This window comes from Marmota flaviventris, chromosome 3 (assembly GCF_047511675.1).
Source record: "Marmota flaviventris isolate mMarFla1 chromosome 3, mMarFla1.hap1, whole genome shotgun sequence".
Classification (NCBI taxonomy): Eukaryota; Metazoa; Chordata; class Mammalia; order Rodentia; family Sciuridae; genus Marmota; species Marmota flaviventris.
Genome location: NC_092500.1, coordinates 173886414 through 173905775, shown reverse-complemented (window position 1 = coordinate 173905775; position 19362 = coordinate 173886414). Strand labels below are relative to the sequence as shown.

Sequence of the window (19362 nt, the reverse complement as noted above, 5' to 3'; positions counted from 1 at the left end):
GCAAAACCAGTGTCAGAATTATAGGTAGCAGGCAATCTCATGGAATGTTTTTAATTTAGCATGTGGTGACCCATGAAAGTCCTTGATAAATACCTATTTACGACAGTCTCTGATAAATCATAGTGAATGTTATCAATAATATAAATAATAGCTAATTCATCCAGCAGCATGTTTGTTTCTCTGCTTATCCATTTCTTTCCTCTTTCCCTTCCCTTCTACCTTCCTCTTTCTCCCTCTTTGTTTCCTCAGTTAATGCAGGATGGATTCCACTGCCTGGGAGAAAGCCAGAGGGTGGTTGCTGGTCTCTTTTGGTCAGCCTGTAAGATTGATATTGGATGGCTTTGAGGGCAGTGGCCTTACCACAGAATTTCAGAAAAATAAGCCAGGAGGGAGAGACCAGCAGGGTCAGCTAGGCATGGTTTCCCTTCCAAATGAAGCACTCACAAGCTGATCAAAGCAATCATTTATTTTTGGTGAAGAGTGGAAACAGCAGCCTGGCCGTCTGTGCTCCTCCGAGAGGCCCAGGTCTCCAGATTCAGTCATCCAATCTAATCTTCCCACAGGGTTGGAGCGTCAGACAGCATTTCAGGGACTTCTGGCACAGAGCCACAAGCTCTTCATTTTTCTGACAATGACGCATGCATTTCCCTTTAAACTGGTAGCATTTCTCATCAAAAAACTCATTCTTGGCTACACAAGGGAAAGAGCCACATGGGTCAGTTGTCTTTCAGCTGTGACCAGGTAGTCACAGACATCAGCCAAGAGTTCTACACCATTGTCAGAATGCCTTACCCTGCCAGGAGATGAGGTGTCAGGGAACTATTTTCTGTATGTTATTTCTGTCTTTTTGTTACATGGGGTGAATGACCAGGGAGAATCCATTCGTCTTGCAGCATTTGCATTAGGCTATGTGGCGTCTTCAAGAAACAGATGCCAACATTCTTTTATCCAAATCTATTAAAGTAATGAGCAACTTGTTCCTATAAACTTCTCTGGAGTCAGGAGTTTCCTTCATACACTCTAAGATTGCTACATGGTGAAAGTATGGCAAGACCTGAGGTTGAAGAAAGGGCACGAGACTAGAGCAGAAAAGCATAGAAAGAAAGAAAAGAAATAGCAAAAGAAAACCCCTAAAGCTTACTGTGGTAGATAGAGTAACGTGGCTGCTTAGAAAGACTCGATCTGGGCCAGGCGCTGTGGTGCGTGCCTGGAATCCCAGCTGCTCAGGAGGCTGAGGCAGGAGGATCCTGAGTTCAGAGACAGCCTCAGCAACTTACCAGGGCTCTGAACAACTCAGTGAAACCCTGTCTCTATGTAAGATACAAAATAGGGTTGGGGATGTGGCTGTGTGGTTAAGTGCCCAGAGTTCAATCCCTTGTACAAAAAAACAAGACAAACAAACAAACAAAACAAACAAATACATAATCTGATTTCTCCTCCAGATACCTTCAAAATGTCAACCATGGAAAGCAGGCATTTTAGGGAACAAAGAGGGAATGTGTCCATACTGTTTCCTTAAGTCTTTTTTTCTCTCTCTCTCTCTTTAGTATGGGGACCCAACCGAGGGGTGTTTAACCATTGAGCCACATCCCCCTTTTTATGTTTTTATGTAGGGACAAAGTTTCTCTGAGCTGCTCAGGACCTTGCTAAGTTGCTGAGGCTGGTTTTGAACTTATGATCCTTCTGCCTTAGCTTCCTGAGCTGCTGGGATTATAGGTGTGCACCACCTTGTCCAGCTCCTTAAATATTTCTCTGTTATTTTACATAGATTCCAGTTCTTACCTTAGTACTTATAGCAGCAGTAAGAGCATCTTGCTTCAAGGACAGACAGTTCATCTTACCTGGGTTAACATTTTAGAGTTGACCAATAGAGATCTTTGCAATGTTAGTGTCAGATGTAGGCAGATTACATTTAATGTCAACATATTAAAGTGTCTAATTAACATTAGGATAAGCTTAAATCTAGATGGATGACTGCCATCCCATGCACCGACCATTATCTAGCATCAGCACATCTGCTCAAATAGAAATACCCGCCCCCCCCCGTTTCAAAGCCCAGAGAACTCTGGATGACACCACAGTGGCATATATATTCTATTCTCTTCTCATACTGCAAGGTCATCTCAGGCTAAACGTAGAGGACTTTGTTTTGAAAGAGTCCTCCTGATGAGTCCAGTTCACAGTAATGGCCCAGGAGCCTCTAGAGGGAGAGAGCATCTGTGCCCACAGGGCTTCTAATGGACCATCACAGATAGCCATGTGGGACTTGGTGCACCTGTGTGTGAGTGCACACATAAAGTGCATTAAAAGTTGCTTTAATTTAGATACGTTAGGTAATTTTATTTTATGCAACCTTGCATTGTGTTGGCTAGTCATGGAATAAGACTCTGTGACCTGAAAAGGATACCTCTGATCCGTCTCCACTGTGTGCATCAAATCCAGTGAAGTGAGTCCCCTGCAGGCCCAGATCCCCACATCCTGACATAGAATCTACTTGCACAGGTTTGTTGCAATACAAACCAGGGGGCACAGGAATAGTTGGCATGAAAATTCTGAGCAGAGCACATGGGGGATATATCTTTGCATTCTGGCACAAATTCAACTCACGGTGACAGTGAAGTCACTGTGAGTTGAATTTGTGCCAGAAGCCAAAGATATAAAGATATATAGCTCCCTGGTACAAGCTCTACCTGGTACAAGTTGAGCCTTGTGCCCTGATTTTGGGGAGATACAGCTGGAGCCACTGCAGCTGCCCAGAAGCAGGAGAATACGACAGTGAGCCCTGGTGTGGGAGGAAATCACAACTATCTTTCATGGAGGCAAAACAGAGCCAGGCTCCAACCCTGGCTCCCTCCTGCACACACGTATGATTTTCACCTTGTTCATATTTATGTCTATAAAATATATGTAAAACAGACCCCCCCCCAAAAGCTCTGAATTCCATTGAGTAAGAGGTGGGGTCGCACTTTTCTTAAAGTCACTGGCTTTGGAGAACTGCATACGTTTTGTCATTGAAGCATTCACCATGGTGTCCAGCTTGTAGTTTGCTAATGTAGGTTAACTGACAGCAACCTACACCCTGCAGTTTGTCCTAATGCCATGACATCAGAACATGAATACATGCTTCTAATCCTATCCTCTTCCATTTCTCCCTCTCTCTAGCTCTCTTTCTTTCCTATTTTATTTTATAGCCTAACCAGATTTTAAAAGGCCAGAGTATTAAAATCTTTTTTAGACATTTTTGTGATTTTTTAGCATGGAATTGTGAACCAAAGGCATCTTTCCTGACTTCCCTTAATTTATCCCAACCTGTGACAACACTTCATGGACAATAATGGAAAATACAAAGGATTTATAGAGGGTGCAATTATAGAAGGAGGCATTGCCTTCTGCAGCAAGTGTTGCCACGCAGGGCCACCAGCCCACAGGTGCCCTTGCATTTGAGCTGTGATCAGCCTGGGTGGCCACACAGAGACCCTCTGTCAGAGCCACCTCCTCTGCTCACATTCCCTCCAAAGTTGCTCATTTACCTGGAGCCAGAAAGAAGAGAGCAGCAAATAGAAAGAGGCCAGTCTTCATGGCTTGGAGAGGGTTGAGAGATCAGCACGATGTTCATGAGAAAAGGGCAGCAAACACCCCCATTTATCCATTTCTCCAGAACAAATGGCATCTTGATCAGTGAGGCTTGTCAAAAGCAGGCGTCTCTGTGCTCTGCCAGGTGCAGTCCACAGACCAGTGGGTGTCAGTCTGCAGCTCATCATTTCTCCGACCCTGGGAAGTTCCCAAGAGGGAAAATGGAGGTGAGGGGAGAACAGAGCAGGCACACGTGGATGACCAGGTGTAGATACCTGAGGCAGAAAAACAATAGTTCCGTGGCTGGACATTCAGCTCCCATGCGGACTGTGCTCCTGATGGTTTCACGTGCAGGTGTGGGGTCGGGAAAACGGGTGCTGTGGGGCTTCAGCTAAGAGCTGGTGTCGGTGAAGTCCAGACTCAGTTTCTGTGCACTCGGCAAAGAGCCTGATCTAAGCACATTCTTCATTATTGTTTAGGAATGTAGATCTTGCTGAGTGCTTCCCATTTTACAGGTTATATGCATCCCAGACAACTTTGAGACTATTGGGTATGTGACTAAGATTTTCTGTGTGTGTGTATGTGTGTGTGTGTGTGTGTGTGTGTGTGTATTATTTTAATTGTCCAAACATTTATGGAATTCTAAATATCCTTAGTAACATTAAGCAAAAACAATGCCTTTAACAGTGAGATCATCTCCAATGAGGAAAAGCAATCCAAATGTTACAGTGCCACAGTCTTGCTGGGCACAAATCATGAGCCACTGAAGCAGGAACAAACTTTATTTCTGAACTCCACCAGCGCACTCCACACACGCTCCTCGGGAATTCTCTCGAAAGCCACGCGGCTAGTCCAGGAACAAGCAACCAGAAATATCCCTCCTCCGGCACTTCCCCAACCAATGGGAACTCTCTGGGAATCCCTGTGAGAACTCAACTGGAACTCAATGGGAACTCCGTGAGAACTCGCTGGCATCACCTCTCAACCACTACTTCTGGCAAAAATGCCATGCTTCATCCCGACTCGGTTGTGGCCCTCAACATCTCCCCCCTTCTGTTTAATTAAACAACAAGCAATGTGGCTTAGGGACCGTCCCTGTTAGGCTGTCCAATACTACACATGGTTCTTACCCGTCATCGGATGAGCTGACCTCTAGGCGTCAGCCTCCAATCTTAGGTTGGTACCACTGCAATTGGATCATACCCATCACTGACTACTGGTCCAGCATACAGCCATACTTGTGGATAGGCCTTTGCACCAGTGAGGGGGTGAGGTTCTTTGCCTCACCCCTGTTGGCCCCCAAATTTTAGACCATCACTAGCAGAAGGGAGGAGGATACAGAAATGCCATGACAACAAGCCAATTGACGGCTCCTTTGGAAAAATTGTATCACCAGTGACACCATCAGCAAAAATACGCCAGCACTACCACAATTCGCTGCACCAACAGATAGTTCACAATGCATACAAGTGATACATAGTCCAGGAAAGTTCTGCAAGCAGTTCAAAGCAGAGGAATCCATCAATATGTCCATTTCCTCCCAAAGTAAATTGACTCCTTGATTGAGCATTACTTATTGAGTTATTATTCATTGATGCATCAGTTTATACAGTTTGTTGTGATAACTATCGAAGAAGCTGTAGTTTGGTTTTCACCGGCACTGGGATGAAGATAGGAATTCTGGTAATGATGCTAAAAAAAATTATATAACATTCCAACAGGTACTAAGAAAACAATTTTCTGAACAATTTACATTATCCTGAACAGAATTATTAAATACAATGAAAAGGAAAGGTGAAAGTAAACAAACAGTTCTGTTAACCTCCTTATTTGTTCACATATTAAAACAATCCTCAACAGCTGTTTACCCAATTTAAATTAAACCCTTAAAATCACATGAATAAAAAAATTCAGATCCATTTTTTTCATGAGCGCTCCTCATATATGATCTATGGACATATGCACACACAGACATACAACACAAAACACAAGTGTGCACACATAATATCAACACATAAGACAATAGTAAAGGCCTTGTAGCCTTACACAGGTGAAATCTCCATTGCAATGTTTAAAAACTCCACAGTCAAAAAATAAAACTGGTCAGAAAAATATTAATCTAGTTCTGTATGAGCTCAAAAAATAAAATAGAACTTTATGATGTGGGAAAAGGCAATAATAAAATAGATATTGAAAAAAGCATCCTGGTTACCACCTGGGTTTGACTCTTTTTTGGATATCCCATCCTTTTTTTTTTTTTGTAACTTGCATATGGGTCTGAAGGTATTCCCACAAGCAAGCCTCAAAGTTTTTTTACATTTGAAATAGGCTTTAATGGTGTTCATTATTCATTAGCCTCCAGGTGTGGGAGAACCACTGTTGCAGATGTAAGAATAGCCAAGCTGGAGCTCTGGATATCAGCTTTTATGGATTTGAGTCAAATCATCTTCTTTTTGGTCTGTAGAAATTGCTTTGGTTAGTCTCTCTGGAATCCAAATCGGCTGCTGTTCTCCCTGTGGAAACACACAAACAGAACCCCAACTCCAGACAATCACTGGGTCAGGACCTTTCCATTGTCCTGTTAGAATATCCTTCCAAAGTACCTGAGGCTTATGTACATTTTTTGGACACATATGCCTTTCTGCAGCACTAAGCCCTGATGAATCCAAATTTAAAAAGTTTAGAGTAAAAAGGGATATTTTAAGTTTATCTTTGGCGGATATATTCCCCTTTCCAATTCCCTCTTTTTACTTTAATAAGTACATTTTAATAGTTTGATGAGCTCTTTCAACTATGCCTTGTCCCTGTGGATTGTATGGGATTCCTGTTATATGAGTAATGCCAAATGATGAGCAAAATTGTTTAAAAGAGGTAGAAATATAACCAGGACCATTATCCATTTTTAACTGTTTTGGAACACCCACAGTGGCAAAATTTTGTAAGCAATGAGCTATAATATCTTTAGATTTTTCTCTGGCATGAAGGGAGCCCATCAAAAATCTGGAAGAAGTATCAACTGTAACATGCAAATATTTTAATTTTCCAAATTCTGGCAAGTGTGTGACATCCATCTGCCAAATATGGTTAGGTATCAGTCCTCTAGGATTGACTCCAAGATTAACTTTTGGTAAAAAGGTCACACAATTTTGACATTGTTTTATTATTTGTCTAGCTTGTTCCTTAGTTATTTTAAAATGCTTTTGTAAAGTATTAGCATTGACATGGAACCTTTTATGAAAATTTGTAGCTTCTTCTTGTGTAGAGAAAATATGTATGTCATGTGTAGTTTTATCTGCTAAATTGTTGCCCAAACTAAGGGCTCCAGGCAATCCTGTAGGTGCTCTGATATGTCCTATAAAGAATGGATCTTTTCTGTCCCAGATTAAACTTTGTATAGTGGAAAACAAAGAGAAAACAGTAGAGGAAGGGGAAATCCTACCAGCATCTTCAAGGGATACTATAGCATTAACTATATACTGACTATCAGAAAATAAATTAAATACAGAATCTTTAAACATCACAAAAGCTTGTAATACTGCATTAAGCTCTACCTTTTGAGCTGATTGTTTGGTTACTAAAAATGTAAACATTTGATCAGGGGTAACTACTGCTGCTGTACCATTATTTGACCCATCAGTGAATACATTTGGAGCATTCATGATAGGTGTTTTTCTTGTCACTTTTGGAAAAACTACAGAATGCGAAGACCAAAAAGACAATAAAGGATTAGATGGTAAGTGATTATCAAATGAAACATTAGATTTACACATGATTATTGCCCAAGTATTTAACTCATTAGCTAACTCATCAATTTGATACATAGTATATGGAGTAATAATTTTATTGGGAGAAATCCCAAACACTCCCTTTGCTGCTTTTATTCCTTTGAGTATTAATTGTCCTACAGCCTCAGGATACCTAGTAAGAATAGTGTTAGGAGAATAAGATAAATGTATCCACAATAATGGACCTTCTTGCTAAAATACTCCTGTAGGAATATTTTTTGTTGATATTACAATAAATAATAAAGGCAAACTTATATCAATTCTATCCAAATGCATACTTTCCATATATGTTTCAATAATTTTTAATGCCTTTCTTGCTTCAGGCGTTAAAATGCAGGGTGAATTTGGATCTGATGGACCTTTTAGGATAGCAAATAAAGGTCCCAACTCTCCTGTTGGTATGTCTAGATAAGGCCTTATCCAATTTATATCTCCTAATAACCTTTGAAAGTCGTTAAGTGATTTGAGTTGATCTACTCATATTTGAATTTTTGGTGGACGGACCATGGTTGAGGATAATAGAACTCCTAAATAATTAATTAGAAAATTTAATTGTACTTTATCTATTGCTATCTCTAGATTATAATTTTTTAATAAATTTGTAAGTGTGGCATAACATTCTAGCAATGTGTTTTTATCTTTGTGTGCTAACAATACATCATCCATATAGTGAAATATTTGTAGTTCAGAATTTTGATTTCTAAGTGGGTGGATTGCTTTGTTAACATAAATTTGACACATAGTTGGGCTGTTAGGTATCCCTTGAGGGAGTACTTTCCATTCATATCTCTGATCAGGACCTTCATGATTCAGTGCAGGGATACTAAATGCAAAACGTGGACTATCCTCAGGATGAATTGGAATTGAAAAAAAAACAATCTTTAATATCTATAGCTAAAACATACCAGGTTTTTGGCAAAGCAGACAATTGAGGAATACCTGATTGAGCAGGTCCCATAATAACCATCGCATTATTAATGGCTCTTAAATCTTACAATAATCCCCATTTACCAGATTTCTTTTTAATGACAAAAATGGGAGTATTATAGGGAGATATGGAAGGTTTTATATGTCCCTCTGCTAATTGTTGTTTGACCAGGTCATGGGCTGCTTCTATCTTTTCTTTAGTCAGGTGCCACTGAGGAACCCATACTGGTCTTTCTGATTTCCAAGTAATTTTTACTGCCTCAGTGACCCCTTCTGAAACCTCAATCCATGTCTATTTATTCTTTGATCTATTTGAATTGGTGCTACTATACCTTGTTCTTGTTCTCCTAATCTTTTTTCTTTCCTAAAACCTTGTCTAGCCCTAGTAGTGGGTACATTAGGATTGATGTTATTTGTTAATGTAAAACCTAATTGATCTAGGACATCTCATCCCCATAAATTTATAGGAAGATGATCCAATACATATGGCTGTATAGTTCCTTCACATCCTTCAGGATCCTTCCAATCTAATACCATTGTACTTCTATGGGGATTAGTCGCCACTCTTAGGCCTCGAAGCGTTTGAGTGGCTTGTTGTAATGGCCAATGTTTTGGCCATTCTTGACGGGATATGATGCTAAGGTCTGCACCTGTATCAAGTAGCCCATTAAATTCATGTCCTTGAATATTTAGTTTTAGCATTGGGCAAGAATCTAAATTTAAAGACAGCATAGCCCAATCTACACCTGTGGAGCCTAATCCCCTGGAACCTCTTTCTATACTACTACTGGAAAATTTATCATGTAGGCTGGGTATTATTAGTAACTGTGCTATTCTATCTCCTGGTGAAATTACTGATATACCCTTTGGAGAACTAGCTATAATTTTTATTTCACCTTCATAATTGGGATCAATTACCCCAGGACTTATCATAAGTCCTTTTAGAGTAAAAGAACTGCGTCCTAACAATAAGCCTACTGTTCCTTGGGGAAGAGGTCCTTTTACTCCTGTGGGAATGATTTGAATTCCCATCTCTGGAGTTAGTACTGCTCTGGCGGAAGCGCAGATGTCCAACCCTGCGCTCCCTCTTGTTCATCTGATGAGAGATCTCATGGATAACGTGTCCTGGGCACTACCCTGATGGTGTTGCTGGGTTCCTCCATGGTGTTTCTGGGTTCCTCCAGTGTCCCGCATATTTGTGGTGGTGGGCCCCGGAGCATTGGGCCCCCCTGTCCGTTTTTTGGCAATGGAGCCTGATACCTTTCTCCACGGTATCATGGGTAAATACCTGGTCCTTGTCCGTTTTTTGATAATGGAGTACCCTCTATGGTGGTTTGAGAACGGCATTCATTAGCCCAATGTCTCCCTCTATGGCATCGTGGGCAAATACCCGGTATTCTATTCCTTTGATACCTAGTTTTGTTAAACCCTCCTCCTATGGGGCAATTCCTTTTAAAATGTCCTGTTTGTTCACAATTGTAGCATGTTTTTGGCTTGGCATCTAAAACCTGTTGTACTGCAGCTGCCACGATTTGCCCTTGTTCATTAATGTCTCTACATAATATAATATATGTGTTTAAATCTCCATGTTTCCATGGTCTAATGACCTCTCTGCACCAACGATTTGCTCTGTCATAAGCCAGTTGTTTAATTAATGGCATTGCTTGTTCTGTATCCCCAAAAACTCTGGTAGCTGTTTGAATAAGCCTATCTACAAATTCAGCATAATGTTCATTAGCTCCCTGTATTACCTTAGATAATTGACCTTGTAAATCTCCATGTCCTTGTAAAGTCTTCCATGCCCTAACTGCATCTGCAGCAATTTGTGCGTATATAGCAGGATCATATTCAATTTGTTGCCGTTGACCCTCATAAGGTCCTTTTCCTAACAACATATCTAGATTTCTTTGAGGGTAACAGGCTGTTGCATTTTGCCTAGCTGTCTCCATGCAAAATTCCTCATTGGCAACCTTCCATAACAAGTATTGTCCTCCATTTAGCACAGCTTTACACATGCTAGCCCAATCTGCTGGCGTCATGTCCAAGTTGATAATGGATTCGACCATGCTTACAGTGAAGGGTGCTTGAGGACCATAGGTTGTTACAGCCTCCTTTAACTGCTTCACTGTTTTGAAATCTAAAGCACGGTGGATTCGCTGGCCTCCTGCCTGCTCAAGTACATGGCATGCTAATCTTTGAGGTCCTGTCTCAGGATCCATCTCTCAACTACGGGGGTTGAGGGCCACTCAGCTGTCTCTATAGGTGGAGCTGTTGGTTGAATTACACCCTCTGGTGATAGAACAGTGTTAGTAGCAGTCTCTTGTTGTAGCTTTTTCCCTAATAGCCCCTTTTCCTTTAAATTTTCTTCCTCTGTCTGACTAGCTCAAGAGACCTTCTCTTTTGCTTGATCTAACATGTTTTCTACCATAGTCTGCACCTCTAACAATTTACTTAACACTTTTTAAGTTTGTTTTTTACTAATTTCTTTTTTTTTAATTTTTTTTATTGGTTGTTCAAAACATTACAAAGCTCATGACATATCTTCCATACATTTAATTCAAGTGGGTTATGAACTCCCATTTTTTACCCCAAATACAAGTTGCAGAATCACATCGGTTACACATCCACATTCTTACATAATACCATATTAATGACTGTTGTATTCTGCTACCTTTCCTATCCCCTACTATCCCCCCTCCCCTTCCCTCTCATCTTCCCTCTCTACCCCATCTGCTGTTGTTTAATTCTCTCCCTTTTTTTCCCCTTTCCCCTCACAAACTCTTATATGTAATTTTGTGTAACAATGAGGGTCTCCTTCCATTTCCATATAGTTTCCCTTCTCTCTCTCTCCCTTTCTCTCCCCCCACTCGTCTCTGTTTAATGTTAATCTTTTCCTCGTGCTCTTCTTCCCTGTTCTGATCTTAGTTGCTCTCTTTATATCAAAGAAGACATTTGACATTTGTTTTTTAAGGATTGGCTAGCTTCACTTAGCATAATCTGCTCTAATGCCATCCATTTCCCTGCAAAATCCATGATTTTGTCATTTTTTAGTGCTGCGTAATACTCCATTGTGTATAAATGCCACAGTTTTTTAATCCATTCATCTATTGAAGGGCATCTAGGTTGATTCCAAAGTCTAGCTATTGTGAATTGTGCTGCTATAATCATTGATGTGGCAGTATCCCTATAGTATGCTCTTTTAAGGTCCTCAGGGAATAGACCGAGAAGGGCGATAGCTGGGTCAAATGGTCTATTATAAAGATAACACAACCCAACAAGATAACACAAAACAAAACCGAAACAGAATGAAACAAGATGACACAAAACAAAACAGAAACAGAATGAAACAAAAACGGAACAAAAAATTGTTGTATCAATTTTCCTATTTTCTTGACATGTGCATTTGTGGTCTATTTCTATCTCTTCCTCAGGGGCGAACAACTTCAAACCTTGAGCCAACCATTTTTCCCAGTTTGTCTGAGAAATTTCTAGGGATAGACAGCTTGAAACAAAAACAAAACAAATCAAAACAAGAACACATTGTTTTTGAAATGGTCACCCATTCTCTCACCTTCCTTTAGGGGTGAGCAATTTCACTTACTCCCTAGCTTCAGGCATTCCCCGCACAGGCCGCCAAATGCCGCAGTTTGGCTGGACACAAATCACGAGCCACTGAAGCAGGAACAAACTTTATTTCTGAACTCCACAAGCACACTCCACACACACTCCCCATTAATTCTCTCGAACGCCAAGCAGCTCGTCCAGGAACCAGCAACCAGAAATATCCCTCCTCCGGCACTTCCCCAACCAATGGGAACTCTCTGGGAATCCCTGCGAGAGCTCAACTGGAACTCAATGGGAACTCCGTGAGAACTCGCTGGCGTCACTTCTCAACCACTACTTCTGGCAAAAATGCCATGCGTCATCCCAACTCGGCTGTGACTCTCAACATTACAGGATCCCATCAATTCCATTAATTACTTTCCTTAATTTGGATTAAATCAGTTATAAGTTATGCAGAGAAAGGCCTGAATTATGCACTCTAATTCTTCTCCTTTGTGTGAGAGAGTGTGAGAACATGAAATCTATTTTTTAAGAGAACATGAAATCAGGATGATAAGTGATCCTGCTTCTTCTTACCCTATTATGGCTGCTACTACAAGCTGGGATGCCTTGGAAGCATTTGTTAAAATACTAAACTCTGAAAAGCAACAAATGAGTGCTGTGTTGATGAAAGTATAGTTTTCATACACGATCTGTGTGAGATCATCAGTTTGTTTATATCATATTGATATCAATACATGATTAAATATGGAAAGAAAAATATAATCATTCTACAATGATTATTTACACTGTACAGAATCTGTGTAGATAGCACCATAGCCAGAAGATTGAGGTCAGCACTAATAGTGTTGAATCATATACTGCATGTACACCCTGCAATCACTGATGGTAAAAGAACACATCAGCCCTTTGGATCCCTTCTTCCAAAGTCTAAACCCCAAATCCCAGTTTAATCACTTCAATACAGCAGATAAACTTAAATTTGCTATTTTAGTTAGTAGTCATGTACCAGTTTGCATTTCTTGGTTTTCACAGCAGAACACTGGTTCTATAAGATGCTAGCACTAGCTCCCAGTGACTAAGGAGGCTGAGGCAAGAAGATTGCAAGTTCAAGGCCAGCCTCAACAACTTAGTGATGGCCTAAGAAACTTAAAAAATATTAATAAAAGGGCTGGAAATGTGACTCAGTGATAATTGCCAGGACAAAAACCAAACCAAAACAAAACAACAACAACAACAAAAACAAATGTGAGCACTAAGAATAGTTTGGGGAAGGGTATATGGAAACTCTGTACTCTCTGTAATTTTTCAGTAAATAAAAAAAATAAATAAATAAAATTTCATTTCAAGAACCTAATATGCAGTATTTCCAGTTATTCTTTGCTATGTGGGTTTGCTATCTTTTGTGTGCATGGATTGTACTCTATGAATGATTTAGCTGGGGATGACATATTAACAAGTACACATCTTCCCCATCTCTTTCCAAACCTCACTTAAAAAACTTAAATCCAGGAGAAATGTAAGGGTTCTGTGTTTGGGATTCCGATCTTGGATGACTTCATGGCTGTGGCATGCTTGGTGGCTGGGAAAGCTTCTGTGCAAAATACAGAATGTCTAGCTGCTAGGAAAGCTTCTGTGCAAAGGCGCAGGATGCCTAGCTGCTGTGCAATGCCCTGCATGAGGAGGCTTTGTGCTAGAGTCTTATCAGCCTTGACCTTAATCTCAGGCTCTCAGTTCCTGGAAATGAAGAAACTCTCTTGTCAGACAACCACAATGTTTCACCAGCTCCACTGCACCTGAACCTGTCCCCATAACAGTCACTTTAAACAATGGACTTTCTTGAGAGCTACACAGGCTCCTAACATTGCACATTGTACATATAGTATATAACTGAGGAATAAGCAGCATAATGTTGCTAACTCTGTAACCTGCCTAATGTCACAATGAACAATAATGCACTACTGATGCCAGTGACCTAATGTAACCTGTTGATACAAATAAGCTGGCAGCTTGGACAAGGGGCCATTCTGTCTCTGTACCTTGCTTCTGTTTCCTTTTGATTTCTTTATAAAGAAAAGACAAACTTTCAGCCACTTTCAATTATATACTATCTTGTTTCTATACTTGGTCTCATAACTTGTTTTTGTTTCTAATAGAATGAGTCTAATTCACCAAGAGTGACAGAGCCTGTTTTGTTGAGCAGTGGTTGACCAAGGTTGCATGAGAGGGGTGTCCCTCCCAGGAGACTATCTGGAGACAGTGATGTGAGGTCATCACCACCAAGGGGAAGAGGGCAAGGCCATACCCCAGGGAAAGGGGAATCCAAGGGGCTTATGTGTCTAGATGTTTCTACTTTACAGCAAAGCAGGGAATCTTTGAAGGGCAGGAGTGGGTTGGGGTCTTGTAGCTGCAGGGTTTGTCTAATGTGTGGTTATCATGTGTTGGATGCAGTTTTGGGGGTATGTAAAGCAGGCAGGCTCTAAAGGGATGATTATATGCCCATTTGAGCTGTATTTAAACTAATTGGAGATGACAAAAATTTGAGTTTGGGGCCAGGAAGCTGTAAGCTACAGGGACCAATAGACAGGGCACATGTTGGACCCACTGAAGTAGCAAAGAGGCCCTGCCATTCCCAGTGTGTGGACAAGTCTTTCATTCAGGCAACACTAAGGGGGTTGTGAGGATGGCCTTACTCCATTTGAAAACTCCAGTCTAAAACCTGCAGTCTCACCAGGCACACCCACAGAGCCCTCCAGTAAGGCCGCAAACAAGTTACTTCCCCTCACCCTGATAAACAGAGTGAAGCCCCTGGCAGGCTGTCCTCACCTGATGAGAGGGAAAGGCGAGAAGAAGAGGGTGGAGACCACCAGACCAGGTGTTTCTAACCCCAGAGTAAATGATGTCACTCAGAAATCTGGTGGTAGCTGATAAGGATTGAAAGGAGGGTCAACTCCCCCCAAAATTTAGTATAAATAATAGAGCTGATGAACAGGGATTCAGCCAGCCAAAACAAGGGTGCTGGAGAGCCTGATGAGGATCTGACATCCCATCACTTGTCATCATTTCCTGAGCCTCTGAGTGATCCTCACTGCTCTCAAACTCTACCGGCCTCATCCGGACTTTGGTGAGAGCCACAACTTCTCCCTACGACCCTGTTCTCAACCAGTCATCCACTCCACCGCCAGGAAAACCTGCCTTGTTTCCAGACCTGATCACCGTGGTGTGGTCTGAGTTAGTGTGCATCTGCTGGACTCAAAGCCTAAGACTTAAGATCTTTGAACTTAGCATGCAGAGGGAATGTCTGTCATTAGCTTATCATGATTAAGTGTGTTTTGCAGTGCTCAGAATTAATCTAGAATTGTCTGCTGTGAATTGATTAATCTAGAGTTGTTTGCCGTGAATTGATTATGTCTATTGCAGTGCCTAGCATTAGGAATTGTCATTTTCTTGATTAAGAACCTATAGAGTGAAACTGTATTGAGTAATTTGAATGAATAAAGCACTGAAATGGGTAGAAGCACATGGACATTCTTTATTCCTCCCCTCGACTGCATACATCACAATTTTGCCCCATCGCGACAGGGGTCAACCATCATGTTATTTTCCTAAAACTGGACATTTACTCCAGTTTAAGAGCAGCTTGAATGTATGTGGCTTATTAAAAAATTAAAATGCAAGATCCCTTGTTCAAAAAATGAAGAAAAATATTATCTTAAATCTACCAAAATGGATATAGAAAAGGAGATACACACAATGGATTATTATTTAGCCAAAAGAAGAATGAAATCATATCATTTTTGAGAAATGGATGGAACTTGATATTATCATGTTAAATATAATAAGCCAGACTCAGAAAGATTGCATGTTTTCTCTCATGTGGGGAATCTAAAAAAATAAAATAAAATAAAGACAATATAAAAGAAGGGGCTATTAGGGAAGTGGAAACCCAGGGGAGGTGCCACGGAGGGTAAGAGAAGGTGGATATGATGGTCAAAGTGTATTGTATGTCCATATGGAAATGTCACAACCAAACTCATTATTTTACACAATTGACATATGCTAATATAATTTTTTTAAACTACCAAAATATAAAGCTTTTTACTTTTTCCGCAGTTCTTACAATATGACATAATATCATTTATTTGCTATTTGCTTTCTTGGACACAGAAATACCAGAGGCCATCCCAGACCTTGCAGAGGTTCTTTGTTGATTCTCTACATTGACCAAGGGCACACACACCCCATTACATTAAAATAGAAATGAGCCTTTTGTCCTCTCCAGGAAATCTTGAACCCCTATCCTATAGATCTCTCTTCAAAGACAGCGTGTAAAGTCCAGTGGCACTGTCCCATCAGACGTTTAAAGACAAATTTCTATAAATTTCAACACAGCAGCTTCAGAGCATTAAGTCCTAGTGGGTGGGCAGGGGACTATGTGACTTGGTCATATACCCATGAAGTTGGGACTGCTCCAGGTTATTAAAAACATCTAAATGGTGAAGTCCTTTGGCTCAACCCTTTATCTTCTATGCACACAAGTGCCAGCCCAGCTCCCAAAGATGAACTGCTACAAACCACAGAAGCAGACATAAAAATATCATCACATGTGCCCTTTATAGGTCAGGGAAGGTTCACTATGAATTAATGCACCTTAAAAAAGTGTTTAAAAAAAGTTAAGTAAAGGTGCAGCGATGAATATGAAAGTGATAGCAGTGGAACGGGACAGACTCTGGTGCTCCAATTCCTAGCCAGGCGTCCACTCCAAGACACTGGTCAGAACTTCAGACTCCCTCAGTGGAAGGCTGATGGGTGCCAGCATTTTTATCTATGCTGTCCAGCCTTGATCCTGGCAAATGGAGCATACAATTGTGCTTTCTTTGTTGATTCACTTCATTGACCAAGGGCACACCCCATTACATAAAATATAAATGAGCCTTTTGTACTCTCCAGGAAACCTTGAACCTCTGTTCTGAGGAGTCTCCCTTCAAAGATGGCTCCATGCAGGAAGATGTTTTATTTTGTCATTGCTTTGTTCTTTGTTTTGGCTCAGTTTCCATCAGGTAAATTAAAATGGATAGAATTTTGATGAGGCAGATCATAAAGCTTGATTATTCCTCTATGTCCCACCCTAAAATCATCTAAGAGCCAGGTGCACCTGGCGCCAGTTTGGTTTTTGTTTTTTGTAACTTGGTCTGACTGGTTACAGGAATTCTTGTCCTAAGAAATAAAATGCAGATTGCATCTTTGTCACCTGTAGACACTGATGTGCAGCCTCCAGGGTGGAAACCTGGTTTTATGTGATGTTACTTCCTGTGTTGATATTTGTTTCTATTATGTATTTTGTTTTAAATTTAGGGTGCCGAGCAGGTCTTGATTATTACAAGTCACTTCCTGGAGGTAGGTGAAATCCTTTGTGTATAGTTTCTCCTTTTCTCTTGGGAACTCTGGCTCTGGAGCTCTCTTTGCCTTGAGAAACCAAGGAAGCCATGTAGGAGTGGAAGAGAAGGGCCTGAATTCTGGTCCTCCAATTCTATCATTTCTTCCTCTTGTTCCCAGCACCACATTTGGATTTTTCCATTTCACAGAACCATATTTCTGTTTCTGGACTGTATTACTTTGGCCATGAGGATTTGGACCCAGGGACTTTTCCCATATGCTCGTGGAGCATGGGTTCAATCCCACATCAGCCAATTAGCAGTGCCTGAGATCAAGCTGCTTGTCTCTTACAGTCCAGATCTAACAAGGACTGTCACAAACACATGTTTCTGGTGAATGGAGGATGGAATAGATAGGACTGGTCAGTGAAAGCTGACCCTCACTCAGTAGAGCATTCAAAATGAGGATCCCAGACCTCTCCCTTGTCTTACACAGGAGGACAGCACATTGTGAGCAGAATTGAAGAGTATTCCTGGGAAACTGTGAGAAGAGTTTGGACGGCATTTCAGAGTGAGAGGTGTTGAGGGTGCTGCCCACTGAGTGCTGGCTGTCCGTGTGCCAGGCACTCTGTTGTGACAAGGATTGTGTTATTTAATCTCCACCCCAGAGGCAGGCATACCACCACCCAACATCCTCACATCACTCATTTCATTTAACCACTAAACAAATAAAAACTGCAGGCAGGTGTTTCTAGAATGCCTGCAGGACAGATGAGCCACTTATTGAGGATGCTCTGCCTTTATGAAGCTCCAAGAATCCAGCCTGAAACTCTGCATTCTGTTTTCAAAGACCCTTCCCAACCACAAGATACCTTCTCCATTTACACCTACAAAACTCTCAGTGTTTCAGGTGGGTGTTTTCTAGGTCTGTAACACTTTGCCTATTGCTTTCTTTTGATGAGAACAAGACTGGAAATATTTGGACAGGAGGGATTGTGGTTCCTCTTCCTTATAATCCTCCCCACTACAAACTACAGAGAACACGAGCTCTTTGAAGAATCTGGGAGAGGTCTTGGAGATACACCTTATGACCACACATCTGAACCCTCTCTCCTTTTGGTGGCTTTGACCTGTTCCCTGTTCCACAGATGGCCAGGAAAGCCTTCTCAGCCACTCTTTCTTGGCACAGGTGAATTTGCCGTTTGTGAGACCTGCAGGCTTGGTCGTGGCAAATGCAGGAAGATTTGCCTGGAGGGTGAGAAGATTTATGGAAACTGCAGATTGAACTTTTTCTGTTGCCGACCCAAGATCCTGAGATAGCAGACCAGGCTCTGGGCCTTGGAAACAGAACAGGATGGATGTTCAAGGAAGGTCAAGAGAACTATGAGGCCTAGTCAAGTCATATTGTGAGTGTTTCAAGATCATGCTCATTTCTTTCTCTCCTTGTTTTGGTTTCCTTGTCTAGGTTTAGTTTTCAGAAGATATTTTATAAAAAAATCTAGACATGAGCCAGGCATAATGGTGCACGCCTGTAATCCCAGCAGCTCAGGAGGCTGAGGCAGGAGGGTCACGCGTCCAAAGCCAGCCTCAGCAATGGCAAACCACTAAGCAACTCAGTGAGAACCCTCTCTAAATAAAATACAAATTAGGGCTGGGGATGTGGCTCAGTGATTGGGTGGCCCTGCATTTAATCCCCCACCCCACAGAAAAATCAAGACATGAATGAATAAGGAATAGCTACCTACTGAACCAGGCACTGGTATGTATCATGAATTATTTTTCTGTACTTTCTCACTGGAGTCAAGATTATGTTGAAGGATATTTTTCATTATGCTAATTTGTATTTAAAGAAATTGAGACCTAGGGGAGTTGTCATTCGCTCAGAGATATAGCAGGGAGTCAATAAATGATGTGGGCACAACAGTCAAGTCCTGCATGTCCAGCTACATGGACTAGTTTCCATAGAATTAATAGGTAAATGGAAGTAGATGCACATCTGTGAGTGAGTAATGAGTCTACATAATAAAATAAGTTACTTTTATCCAGTGCATTTTTTGGTATTATAATATGTGGTCTTCATTGATTCTAGTATTAAAGTGTATTTTTATAACAACTCCCATCTATTCAGTTAATGCCAG

General features: G+C 41.1%; 2 protein-coding genes across 2 annotated transcripts; one reads left to right on the top strand and one right to left on the bottom strand.

Annotated features, from left to right (window-relative positions):
• Positions 1–535: 535 nt before the first annotated feature.
• Positions 536–3579, bottom strand: LOC139705125 (beta-defensin 106A-like). Its single transcript, XM_071609338.1, has 2 exons — positions 3531–3579; positions 536–690 (listed from the first exon to the last, which is right to left on the bottom strand). Exons 1-2 carry the CDS (start codon positions 3577–3579, stop codon positions 536–538), a joined length of 204 nt encoding a protein of 67 aa, XP_071465439.1.
• Positions 3580–16839: 13260 nt separating this feature from the next.
• LOC139705124 (beta-defensin 105-like) lies at positions 16840–18544 on the top strand. Its single transcript, XM_071609337.1, has 3 exons — positions 16840–16909; positions 17205–17246; positions 18414–18544. Exons 1-3 carry the CDS (start codon positions 16840–16842, stop codon positions 18542–18544), a joined length of 243 nt encoding a protein of 80 aa, XP_071465438.1.
• The last annotated feature ends 818 nt before the right edge of the window (positions 18545–19362 follow it).

Bases quoted from the DNA above. Each gene is read 5' to 3' on its own strand.
- LOC139705125 (XM_071609338.1), bottom strand. From the start codon at position 3,579: ATGAAGACTGGCCTCTTTCTATTTGCTGCTCTCTTCTTTCTGGCTCCA. The intron at 691-3,530 runs GTAAATGAGCAA...TCCCTTGTGTAG, and splicing joins TCTCTTCTTTCTGGCTCCAG to CCAAGAATGAGTTTTTTGAT.
- LOC139705124 (XM_071609337.1), top strand. From the start codon at position 16,840: ATGGCTCCATGCAGGAAGATGTTTTATTTTGTCATTGCTTTGTTCTTT. The intron at 16,910-17,204 runs GTAAATTAAAAT...TTTTAAATTTAG, and splicing joins TTTGGCTCAGTTTCCATCAG to GGTGCCGAGCAGGTCTTGAT. The intron at 17,247-18,413 runs GTAGGTGAAATC...TTCTTGGCACAG, and splicing joins TTACAAGTCACTTCCTGGAG to GTGAATTTGCCGTTTGTGAG.